This window comes from Anopheles marshallii, chromosome 3 (assembly GCF_943734725.1).
Source record: "Anopheles marshallii chromosome 3, idAnoMarsDA_429_01, whole genome shotgun sequence".
Lineage (NCBI taxonomy): Eukaryota > Metazoa > Arthropoda > Insecta > Diptera > Culicidae > Anopheles > Anopheles marshallii.
Genome location: NC_071327.1, coordinates 2110473 through 2123580, shown reverse-complemented (window position 1 = coordinate 2123580; position 13108 = coordinate 2110473). Strand labels below are relative to the sequence as shown.

Below are 13108 nucleotides of genomic sequence, written 5' to 3'. Positions count from 1 at the left end.
GTTCATTTTAACAAAAGCATAACGCTGGCTTACATTGCCAGCTCCCAAAAAAGGGACGCGTGTTTGAGTGAGTGGTGTGTTACTCGATCTGCTCGGTAAAGGTTATCACAATGTAAAGATGGTTTATTAACGCGATCGCACATTCTGCCACAAGTGTAGTTGATCGTCTGGTGTACGATCACTCACGCTAGATGGCGATGTTCCGTCTGGTGTCGTTGTTTCAGGTTTGTTGAGGAGAGGTCGGTTTTAGATTTGCGTGTAGTAATGGCAACTCTTGCTTTTTTGTTTTGCAATACATCCTTATTTGCGTAAAGATAAACATTCACACAGACGCGCACATGAGGACACATACATAAACAATACGTGAAACGAGAAGATAGCGCCAGCTCTCCGTCTGGGACGAAGTTCTAGTGCCAGGTGAAGACGACGTGTGCAAACATTAGGTAGATTGTAGAGACGATCACGCTACCGACCATCACTGGGAAACCGACCCTAGGAGAAAAATGGATCAGATGGTAAGAACATCGGGACAAGAGATTCACAAATAAATCGCTTACTTGAAATATTCTATAAAGGTAAACCTATATCCGTGCTGCTCAGCAACACCGGCACATACAACGTTGGCGGAGGCTCCAATAAGAGTTCCATTACCTGAAACATTAAGAAGATGGTTAAATGGTCTGTACACGTTTAGCTCATGAGGTCGATTTCTTCTCGATTGCTAACCTCCTAAGCAAGCTCCTAACGCCAGTGCCCATACGAGTGGTTGTAGGGGCAGATCTAGCGCTTCATTTTCAGCAAGACCGATGGCAATCTTTACCATCATCGTGGTAAGAGGAATATTGTCAACGAAAGCGGATGCGAATGCAGATACCTACAACGAAGATGTAACGATGTTTGTAAATAGATGAATGAATTTTCCCACTAAGAAGCATCCTACCCATAAGATGATAAGGATGGCTACAGCCAGTCGAGATTCTTCGGACACGGACAAGATCACGTTTTCCGTCTGTTTACCGATCCAATCGATCAGTCCCAGCTCGGCTAACGCTTCCATCAGGATGAACAGCGCGGCAAAGAACAGCAGTGTGGACCATTCAACACGCGCAATCACCGATTCAATGTCCTCCCTGTTTGCAATAAGAAGGGTAAAATGTTAGAAAATGGTGATCATTCCACTTAAGAAATGGAATCTCTTACCGATCAGCCAGAATCAGAAGTAGCAGCGCACCGAGCAGGGCAGTCCAGCCGAGCGATAGCTTCTGTATATCCGGTGCCGAATGCAGGAAGAAGAACGTGATCACGAACGCGAGAGTAATGGCAGACTTTACCAGCAGTGTCTTGCTTCGAATAGGGTACTGTAACGAAAGGAACTCATTAACCTTTCATGTTGATCGAGAGTAAAGCTATGCCTAAAGCACCGTACCTTTCGTTTCATCTCTTCCAGCGTTGCCTTGTAGCTCTCCACGGGTACCGAACCGGTGACGAGCTTCTTCTTGAGCGAACGTGACAACCGATTAACCTTCTTGAGGAGCGTTTCGCGCACCAAATCTTCATCCTTGGAGTAGGACGATAGAGAAGCGGCTGCACGCTGCCACACGGCAATCTCGTGGCGGATTTCCTGCACATCCTGCGGTTCGCTGAAGCGCAGATCGTTGATGTTTTTGAACTTCATGCGCAGCTGGAAGTAGGTCGTGATCATGACGAAGAAGATCGGTATGGCCATGTGCAGCGTAAAGGTGGCGAAATTGACTCCCTGATGTAATGAAAACGAGAGAATCGATTACAAAACCCTATCCCATCCCATCCTTTCTTTGTGTTGAAGGTTCTTACATTTTTTGCAATATGACTATTGGACGCGATGATGACGTTTGGTGGATCACCAACGGGTGTTAGTGTACCGCCGACGTTCGAGTAGATCACCATCGACATCAACACCGGCACCGGATTTAATTCCATCACCTCACACAATCGTATCGTTACCGGAGTCATAAGCAACACGGTCGTTACGTTGTCCAGGAACGAGGACAGTATCGCGGTAAAGATGCACAGGCAGTTGATCAGTGGCCACACCTTACCGTTCGTCACCTGGTACGCATACACGGCCAAGTAATCGAAGATACCCGTCTCGGACAGGATAGCCACCAAGATCATCATGCCGAACAAGAGCAGCAGCGTTTCGACATCGATCCAGGAGATCAACTTCGGCATGCTGGGACGCTCGTTCATGGCTGCCAGTACACCGATGGCAAGCGTTGAAGCGATGATGGCCGCAAACGTGCGGTGCACTATCTCCCATATGATTAACACGTACAGACCGAGCAGTACGATCGCGGCATAGATAACGCCCGTCTCGGTGTCCATCGGCGTTGGATCGTAGGTGAACTTGGTCGGGAAGTCACCGTCTAGATTGGAGGACATCCGTACCCGCACGACCGCTTTCCCGCTCGTCACCTTCTGATGGTTCACGGGACCAATGTCGAACACGTGCTTGCGCGTCATCTCATCCATCTGATCGATTGCATCGAGCGAGCTCGGTATAGGTACCAGCCAGACATTCGTGATGTTCTACAAGATACGAAATGATGTTGTTAGATGGATAACTCTCGAGGGCCCAATTAATGAGGCCACTACCTCCGTGTACTTTACGTCGTGTTCCGGGAAGAAGCTCATATTGGAGTTATTGCTAGGTAGGTAGAGCAGCTGCAGGTTTACTGACACGTATGTGCTCGTGTTGTTGTGTTGTTGGTCACTAAGAAAGGCACCTTTTAGATTAATTCCAATCCGAGACCCCGGAGATGGTTCGGGCAAAATGTATGCTACAGTACCGAGGGAGAGAAAATAGCATCAGTTATTCTGTTCGTAGCTAACGCGAGAACTCGCTATACTTACTCCGATAGGATCCTTCCGGCACGGACAGTTGCCGTGGGGTGAGTTCTTTCTCGTGCTTCGACATCAGGAAGCCAGTGAAGACCAGCCATACGACTAGCAGTGTGCCAACCTTCACATAACTGAACAGCTTACCATGCTCATGGTGGCCACCCATCGTCGTCTCGTGACCGTCGTCACCTTCACCATCGGTCGTCACGTTTTGGCCATTCTTTTCACACTGCTCCACGGCGGCGGTTGTTTTGCCATCCTCGACCGATGTGTCCGGATTGGTGACCTTGATTGTGATGAACTCTTTGCTGTTGTTATCTTCACCATCGTCCGCTGAGACGTCTTCGTTCGGGAGTGGATCATCTTCGGTACCTGCAACAAGTGAGACATCGCATTACTTAAAAGAGTAGTTAAATAAACTCTTGAGTATAGCGTAGTAAGCTATGTTTGTTTACAGATCTATGTTTCTGTACCGTCTCGAGTGCGTTTTGATCAGCACTAATGAATCATATTAGTTATCTAAACAAGACCTTCGTCATGTGTTGTTAGCTCATCATTGCAATGCCGTCGTTTACTTCCAGATTACTGAAATTAACCTTTGAAGCGAGCGAGTACGGTGACGCTATATCGCCGCCCTAATGCCCTTTGCTGGCCGGTAGTCGCAATCATTGCCAATTGACAGCCTTTGAAAATGTTGTACATAAAACGGGTAGCCTTCAAATTGAGTCATATTTTATGGCGTTTTGACGGTAAAACTTTTCATTAATTAACACCCACACGGGGGCCGCTTGTGCAAAAAGGTTAATTTAAGGTTCAGCCGTATTCATTGAGGCTGTTACTCATCGTTTCTAGCAAATGAGGCACGCGGTTCGCCATTGACGAGGTAGACAATCAGAATGTAAAATATTTATCTGTTACATGTCCATTGCGAGATTGTAACAAAGTGTAGAGATTTTTTTTTTGCAAAGGAACAGTTGAACAAGCGATCTACAAGCTAAAAATATGTTTCGGACGAAACGCGGTTTATCATCCATTGGTCGTTACTGTGAGTACAAAAATAACACACCTAACCGACCTAATATATCTATCTTTTTGTACTCGATTATTGGCAATGACCATGACGGTAGTAGATGTAAGAGGAGAGGGCGAGCAAGAAAATGGACACGATTTACGCTTGTCAGCACCGTCTATTGATTAGATAAGGTAACCCCTGTGGCCTGCTTTCTTCATTATCTTTTAATGAGCTTTAAAGTATGTGGCTTTGATCAAATTTATTAATAAATATGATACTGATAATAAATATATAAAAAAAGAGTCTGGTTGAGTGTAATAATAGATCAAATAAATTCATTGTCCCTTTTGATAATAATGACCATGCGTCTCCATCATTCCAGGGTTCTGTACTATTAAGGACATGGTGACAACATGTTTGTAAAGTTGAAATCAACGACTCGTCAATAAAAATTGAACCGAAACGCTTGATTACTTTGCATTCAAACATTGCATACCAGTGACCAGTGAACTGTCTTCTTGGCATACAGTTGAAAACGGAAGAGAAACAATCACATCGGTAACATTGAAGTGGAGGGTATGTTTTTGTTTTCGCTTCAACTGTACCGCTGCATCCTCATTCAGCTGGAAGCATAAATAACGCATATTGTGGCGTGCGCCCATCCAAAGCAAGCGTACCGACGTCCGTACGTCCGCACATACGTTGTCGTGTTCGTTACCAATCAACGAAATCAACAGCATCCCGAGAGCGATACGTACGCTAGTGGCGGTGCACGGTTCAATCCGTTCGTAGCACATTGTGCCCCCGTACAGAGGGTAGTGGATCGGTGGGGACTGGGATGGGGATGATCTGGCCAGAAGAAGTAGAAGACGATCTCTCAAACGCCATCGCCGTAAATGCGATAATGAGCGGAAATGTTTCATGCTTGAAAATTTACATAGAATAATTGAAAACAATCGTCCCATCGGTTGGCGGCATGCAGGTGGCGATGGTTCGATATCCGGGAAGGGAAGGGTGGGATGGGAGGGAGAATTGCTGGAAACGGTGGCGTATTCCGACTGCATGCGGGTCACTGTCACATGTTGACCATGCCGCTGTGTGTCATAGTATGGCATTGAGGGAGAATTTCACGAACGTGTATAGCGTGAAACCGGCACAAGCAACGCATTTTTCCGGGTTTGTAACAGCTGATCCAACTCGTTTCGCTTTAAAAGTAATAAGAAATATCGCTAAAATAATAAGAACTCTCCTCATCCGCTCAAGCAGAACTTTCATCATCAATTCGTCTAATTCAGACAATAACCGCCGATAACCATTTCCGTTACTAAACAGCTTTGAGCAGAAGCTTTGATTTATGGTATCAAAACATGCATCCATTGTCACTGTGATTGTAGCTTTTTATGCTAATTAATCTTCAACTTCCCTTCGCACACGATGGAAGAAATGAAGAAAGGTAAAGAAAATTTGTATCCAAATTGGTCAACCCATCCAAGCAGGCGGAGGACTGCTTGTTTTACTGTTGATTTATGGGTATGCTCAATTTAGCATGACACGAAATATTTCTCCTTGATGTACACCTAGCCCAAGGAAGATTACGATGGGTGAGCATTGCAAGATCGGACGGACCCAATTTCTCTACCCCCAATCCCCCTGAGAGAAGGGTCATGCCGCGAAGGTGTTTATCAATTTGTCGCACGATACAATGTTTTAGTATGCATAACGAGCCACCTAGCATTGACACTAATCAGCGGCAAACGTGACCGAACTATCGAGATATCCCGTTGCGCATGGTACAGCGTTTATGATGGGTTTTTGTCAATAATCTCAAGTGCGTAATCTGCATACGGTCTAGCAACAAGGACACAGCAAGCGGTAAATGATGACAGGTGGATGATGTATGACTGTCCTTAGAATGAAGATAAATGCAGATGCACAATTTATTCTTCGCTTCATCATTTCGATTCAGATGCTAGAAGAGTCTGAAGCTGTGGCTCAAGAATAGTTAATAAAAAAATGTCAAACGGCATTGTTTAAAACAATCACATAATGCAAAAGTGATTTTATCCGAATCCTCTGTACTCCGCAATCTTGTTAGAGGGCGTTGTTACTTATTCTAGAGTTGTTTTAGTACATTTTACCACTCAGCTAGTGCTAGTACGCGTTTCAGAAACACAAGATTAGGTCAATTGTGGTACAATCACACAACCACAGTATTCAAAACACCGACCAAAGATTTAGACTGTTCAAGTATAATGATTTAAAATATTGTGCAACGATTGCTTGAAAATAACGCCATCTGTTGTAATATTGGCCTAGTACTGCAATGTGTCATACATTTCTAATTATCTATAGCAATAATGCTGTTTCAATATCAAAATATTCAGAATAGCACAGAATAAATACACATTCATAAAATTGAGAATAGTTTAACAGGCGTTTTAATATCTATTTGAAAATGTACATTATTTCGGTATAATAATGGTATTCAGCTGGTGCTGTCAAATTATTAACCCCAGCTACCACCAATGCATTCGATGCGATTGGACGTGTTAATTTTAGCCTTTAGAATATAACGGCAGCTTACAGGAACAAAAAAACCAACACTGCGAGTGTGGTCACAATAGCAAAATGCGACGACACTGACAAAACAACAACAACAACATCACTTCCACCCATGAAGGAGAATATTTTTAAACTTTCTTTTCATACACCACCGTTCTCTAGGTCACCGGCATTGGATTAGTGAACTAGAATCATGGTCAGAGGCGTGTTCATTTGGAGCGAATTTTTCTTTTCTAGCAACCGTTCGACTGTGTTTGAACACAAGCTACTTACCGTGTAATCGCTCGTGCTCCTGCCGAAAAGATGCCAGGCTCGGGTCCTGGCGGATGGCAGCCGGAAGCGTACGCCATATCTCCAGCGATGCCTCCGTCACCTGGCTGAGAGAAATGATAGAATAGTTAGGCCGGATGGTTTGCACTGTAACGGACGGACGGGGCTGATTGAGCCGGTCCAGCTCGTCCTCCGCCTCCTCCTCGTTCAACTTCAGTATCTTGAACACGACATTTTTGCCCTTCGATTTGGACATTCCCGTGGACGGCTAGTGTGAGGATCGGGGTTGTAGTTGTGTGTTGGGACAACGTGTTGGACACAGTGTACTGGTGCTTGATGTGCGTTTCGATTAGTGCTGTATGGGAAGTGCAGGAAGTGTGTCGCGAAGGCGTTAGGTGGAAATGCCCTCCGGTTAGTACCATGCAGTTAACAAATCACGTGCTTCTAATCACACAATAACTGATTGTAGGTAATGTTTTGTTGTATTAGCAAGGATCACTAAGGCATGCAACTTGTTAAGATCACTGTAGGTAACCACCTATTGCGCTGTTAGGAAACGAAATAAATTTAGCAGTGTTTAGTCGGTTGTGTGTTAAAGCATTTCCGAAACAGAATGGAGCGCAACTCCAACTGTTTCAACACCCGCCACTAGCTAGTAGTCGTGCTCTGGTTAGATTGCATTTCAGCCGCGATCGGGGTTTTTTTTTTTGTTATCAACGCTCTTTCCCGTTCCGATCCGAACTGATTGATTCATTCTCTTCACCTATGCGGGTCCATCGCGCTGGATGGCGTGCGTCAATCGCTAATGGGAAAATGATGTAGTGCCTGTTGGGCCACCGAGTGGAAAACTTGGCTGTATCGGCCGGGTCTGGTGCTGTGGTGCTGATACGGGACGGGAATCGTTTCGGCTTAAGCGCCGTTACATTCGGGCGGCACTTGTTTTGTGTTTTCTGCGTGTGGGTGTTTTTGTACAGTTCACAAGAAAAAGGGTACAACTGCAGAACAACCTACTGCTGAAGGGTAGAACATTCGATTCGATTACACCTTGCGAGAGCGCACAGTGGCACACTCCCATTGGGCACTTGTCAAATATTCACCAATTCACTTTTTTTTTGTTCATATGTCAAACAAGCGGTGCAATGAAAAACATTTGTTCGCTAATTTATGTCCTTAATCGAGGGGGACACCATCCACCCTCACTCACACAAACACTCACCCACCTAACCGACCTTCTTCTTCAAATCTAGACACAACACAAAATTCACTGTTGCTGTGCGCTCTCAACCACAACGACACTACACGTACGCAATCCGTTTTTCCGTTAATATGACCATTTCATTGTCATCAGGCCAATCCCACCAACAGAAGAATCTATCTCTATCTCATTCGCACCCCAAATTTGTCGACCCCTCGAATCGAACACCCTCAACCTCTAACAAAGCCCCGGTAAACGTCGGAGGGTGGATGATCGTGCGGATCGCGCTTTATTAGCGAACTTTATTGAATTCACGTATCCGCAATAGGAAAACAGCACATTTACACAAACATACACACATATTATGGATCGTAGGACCGCTTTACTGTGTCACTGGTGGCCTTGACATTTTTGGTCCCATCCACCTGCATGTTTGTGTGCCGCGCCCTTCAACGTGCTGGATGGTTATCCTTTTTACCGCGCCGATAGGGTGTGAATAAAAAAGGTTGATTGTGTTACTGAAATCAATGAACAAGTAATGAACCGCACGCACACGTGATGGCTGCTGGCGGATGGGGACATTGTAATCATTAACATGAATGAGATGTTGATTAAGTAGCTAATTTTCAGAATAATTCATTTACATTATTACAGGAGTATTATTATCGCAAAATATTCTCCAATTATTTCGCCCCTTTAACATCATGGCCACTAGCGTATTAACCTTTAGCGTGGAACCTAACCTTGCCCGTTATCTACACCACAGGTTCGTAATACGGTTTTAGTTGAACGATCATTTGTCGTCTAGCTTCATCCACACACATAATCGGCGCGACCAAGTGACCGACATCTGGCGTCACTGGTGCGAAAATACGGCTCAAGTCCAATGACCGCATGACACTGGGTTAGATCGCACGTTACGCTTGTCGAAAATATGGACGTACATGTTAATGTAGTGAGCTTTCCGCAAAACAATGAAGAGAGATATTTTTCATGTACTTTTAGGTGTACAATAGTATTTAGTACATTATTTTAAATACTGTCTTGTAGCAACTGCTCTCCTCTGCTTCGACTCGTAAACATATTTGAAAATGGTAAGGAAAAGAATCGTATGTTTGCAACTGCTTTCGAGAATGTGCTATATCAAATAAGTGTATAGCTCATATGATCTATTTGTTTTGAAATTTTGTTACCGTGTTTACCGTCGTTTGAACATCATACATCAAAGCAGATGAGTAGCAAACACGTGTGCTTTTGATCATACAAAATATCCAGATTGTCAAGTTCACTGCCGCCTGACATTCCACCTATACCAGCGACTGAAAGCACGCAACACAACATGCGAACGAACTGGCCGTCATAGAGCAATTGGAACCGAACTGCTATTTGCTCGTAAGCAATAGTTCGGTACAGCATGACCTCCTTCATATACGATTCTTATTGCTTCATGGAGTCACGATGAGACAAATATTTGAAGCATATATGTTTGCGAAACATAATTCTCTTGGCAAACAGCACGTTCTTGCCGAGCTCGTTCTATAGGGTACGGGGATGTTGTGGATTGAAACGTAAGATTCAGCAGGAAACGAGTTTGTCTCGCATTTTTGTTTGATCTACTAGCGCTAGGTATGTATTTCTATTTTTATTGGAAATATTTGGGTAGTAGATATACCATAGGCGAACATATGGGAACATAAATCGTATTTTGTAGTAACTAATCAAAAAAAGTTATTAAATATCCCATCTAATCATCGGGTAAATATCCAACATATTTCAACGTTCCTAGTAACGGACCTTTTACCTCTGTAAAGAAGCAAATAAACCGATTCACCTAATACAGATCCATTTTTCATGAGAATCTTTCTCGAAAACCCTCATCATCGTCCGATTCACCCGCAAACGACTCCCCACTGACGAACCTTTTTTCTTTATCCAACGCAAATGAAGAAACCCAATGAGGATAAGGTTTCGTTTTTATTTTTGCCGGTTAATTTGGGAATGATGGTAACAGTTGTCTTTTTATCGGTACGATGGGATCACGTCTGTAGGGTTACCAACGTACGGTACGGGTATTAAAGGAAACGATACCTTCTCACTGTGTGTGTGTAAGATGAATCAGAAGGCTTAAAGATCCAAGTGGAGCACAGAGAGCATGATAGTAAAACCATGACGAAGATTTCCAGCGATGGGGGAACTCCTCACCGAGCGAAAGTAAGATAACGCAACATGTAAAGGTAAACAGCAGAACAACGCGTACTTGCTTCAGCGTAGTTTCATGCACACTTACTACTGTTTCGAGTCAAGTTTATTGGACCATGCGGATGGGTCTAATAGTTGTCTAAATGAAAGGAAACTGATAATATTGCTCCAGTCTTGCGTCATATCTCACAAGGGTGAGATGATTGGACGATTGTCAACAGTGTGAAGATTCCGTTGAAGAGGCTTTTACTATCTGAACCTGAAAATGCTTTCCGGTGGTCGATGGTGTAACTTACGTTATGAATGATTGAGATAAAGCACATTTAATTAATAGAAAATTAATTTAGGACAATTTGTGAAATAAAATCCAACGTGTCTGAAGGTCCCCAAAAGTCTTATCATTTTCATCAAAATAATGTTATCAACACACGGAATCGGTGATAAAACTCATTGATTCGGGAAGCAAAGAAACCGCCTTTGAACTGGCTTATCAGCCATTCGGGCGGTGGCAACAGATAGCTCAGTCGTGGAATCTGTGGACCGTGGTTTATGAGCCGCTAATCACTGCAGTCAATATTTGGAATGATTTACACGCCAATGCGTTCTCCACTCTGAAGGGTGGTGGAGACGAAACAAAAAATGCCCACAGTGGAAGAAAGATAAATCGATCGCATACGAATCCACCGCCCAAGGCATCTTCTAACGTGCGTGATTGATTAATAGTTCGTACTAGGCGGATTTACCGGATAAAGCGAAACCCTTGAAATTACACCACAAAAGCGGACTCCGATAATCTTAATCACGACCAGCGGACTTTTGCCCATTCATCCGCCACGCAAGTCCAATTATCTGCAGGTCGTTTGTCCGAAATTATTCACCGGGTGTTAATGGGAAACACACCACAGCGATAGAAAAAAAAACACTCGCTGATAAGGAATCGTTTGTACCGGATCCGGTCAAATACTGGTTCCTTCCGTTGATGGGTCACAAAAAATGAAGAAATCTCATGCAGATATGAGTGAGTATTTTCTCGCCTCGGGATTGTTCGCAGTGTTGTATGTTTCGCTGCATTGCCAAACCGGCGCACAGGCTTTTTTTTCTCTTCAATCTAGACAAAATAGCACCCTCGTGATAACTGCTCGCTCAAACAGAGTTTCGTTCGGTGGCGATTTTGCTTGTACTTTACCCGCGTTGAAGATGTCTTTATTTTCGGCGCCCGAAAGATGGCGGAAGAGACCAGCAAACGTTAGGTGAAGGTTCAGCCCCAAACTCATCATGTGTCAGAGACTTTGAAGAGCTGACGTGGAAGGAGGTGGAAAAACGGTATCAGATATCGCCCGGTCTGAGTTTCCTTCACCTTCGGATATACGCACACAACCACGGTCAAGGAAATTCCCCTTCTATCCATTGCGGGAAAATCATTCACCCCTCAGCTGAATAGAGGGACCTCGCGTGGACTAGAGCGGTAGCGTGTGGCAATGGAAGAGAAAAATAAAACTTTCACGCAAACACACGCAGCAGGCAATGGCTAGACCGACACAATACACGTAAAGTTTTACTCCCAATTGCGTTGCGAGGCAAGCAAAACATAGTCCATTAGTTTGTGGATAAAATTAACTTCGCGTGTGTTCGAAATCCATCCGAAATGTGTCGCACTACAACAAAATGAAAAACTGTTACTCGAATGAAAAATTATTTATTATTTGGCCCCGCGCAATTATTTTGGCCCGGCCCCCACCCGGAATACGATGACAGGTGCCAATTTTGTGTTTAGTTGCCACGAACAAAGAAGAATACAAAGTATCAACGCGAAAAATGTCACAAATAATCTCATTAATTTGTTACTTGTGAGTGAAGTTATCAAACAAAAAATGATACTCCACCAGCTGCCATACGTTCACTTTAAAGTACATTAACGATTACATTTCACATCCATAATCCCTCTACAAGAACGATGGTCGGTTACGGTGGTAGTGGTGGTGTAGTTATTTAGCTATCTTTAAATGTATCCCCATTGCAGCATCCGTAGAAAATTGAAGTTCTAAATCACAAGGATTATTCACAACACTTCTATTGGGTCTCGTTTAATTTTACACTAAACGTGTTACAATCAGTCGACGATCGCGCAACACGAAAATCACTTCATTCATGCTGGAAAGAGCTCTTTTTTCCGCGCTGTGCGTCTGCGCAAAGGTTCATGTCGCAAGCGCAATCCACGTGGTTTGCCTCACTAAAGGATTGCATCCCTTTTTGAAAATATGGACCACAATCCATTCGCGATACTAGTTCCACGGCTCGAATATCGTTTCACGCGCTTAAAAGCTTCTTCTTCACCGATCGCTCAGAGCACGGCGCACACACGGTGTAGCGTTACGGGGCGTTACGGTGCGCGTAACCACACCGTCTGTACCGTATGCTACCTTTCGGACAAAACCGTTCGCTCTGTTGCGCAACTCGCCAAATTCCACAACGCGGCAAAACCAACTGCACCTATCGACCGTTTGCGAAGGACTAACGACTAAGTCCCGGTAACGAGGGCGCTCGGCACTAGCGGCCTTTCGATGCGTGGTGCGCGAAAACTGCGCCAAACCGTGCAGGAAAGAGACCACACGAGACCGTACCGGCGAAGAGATAGTGAACATGTGCAGTATGCTTTAAATCACCACTCGCCCCTTCGGTTCCAATTGTAACCACCCCTCGTACCCGGCCGAGAAGCAACAGGTTGCATGGATTGTGGTGGGACCGGGCGGGACTCAGATTAGTCGCTGGTCAGTGTATGAGTGTTCCGTTTTTTTTTTGCTCTCGTATTCTTTTTTTTGTGTTCGTAATGCGATGATGCGTTCGAAGCACAAACTGCACAGATGATGTTTCGAGCGCGTGAGTGGCCGGATGATCTTTGTTGGACAGCGGGTTCGGAGAGTTACCGGGTTCGAAATGCAGGTACGCCTTGGGGGAAAGGAATATGGCGCTCATGGACAGTCGAATGTGTG

At 44.4% G+C, this 13108-nt stretch overlaps 1 protein-coding gene across 1 annotated transcript in view; it reads right to left on the bottom strand.

The window, feature by feature from the left end:
* Positions 1–407: 407 nt before the first annotated feature.
* The window catches only part of LOC128715372 (P protein-like), a 42877-nt gene continuing 30176 nt past the window's right edge, over positions 408–13108 (bottom strand). The window contains exons 2-11 of the mRNA XM_053810256.1: positions 6728–6831; positions 2893–3252; positions 2635–2819; positions 1834–2568; positions 1427–1756; positions 1201–1358; positions 941–1130; positions 727–874; positions 558–651; positions 408–492 (exon numbers count right to left, since the gene is read on the bottom strand). Coding sequence (XP_053666231.1) covers positions 408–492; positions 558–651; positions 727–874; positions 941–1130; positions 1201–1358; positions 1427–1756; positions 1834–2568; positions 2635–2819; positions 2893–3252; positions 6728–6831 — 2389 coding nt within the window. The remainder of the gene's footprint in view (positions 493–557; positions 652–726; positions 875–940; positions 1131–1200; positions 1359–1426; positions 1757–1833; positions 2569–2634; positions 2820–2892; positions 3253–6727; positions 6832–13108) is intronic.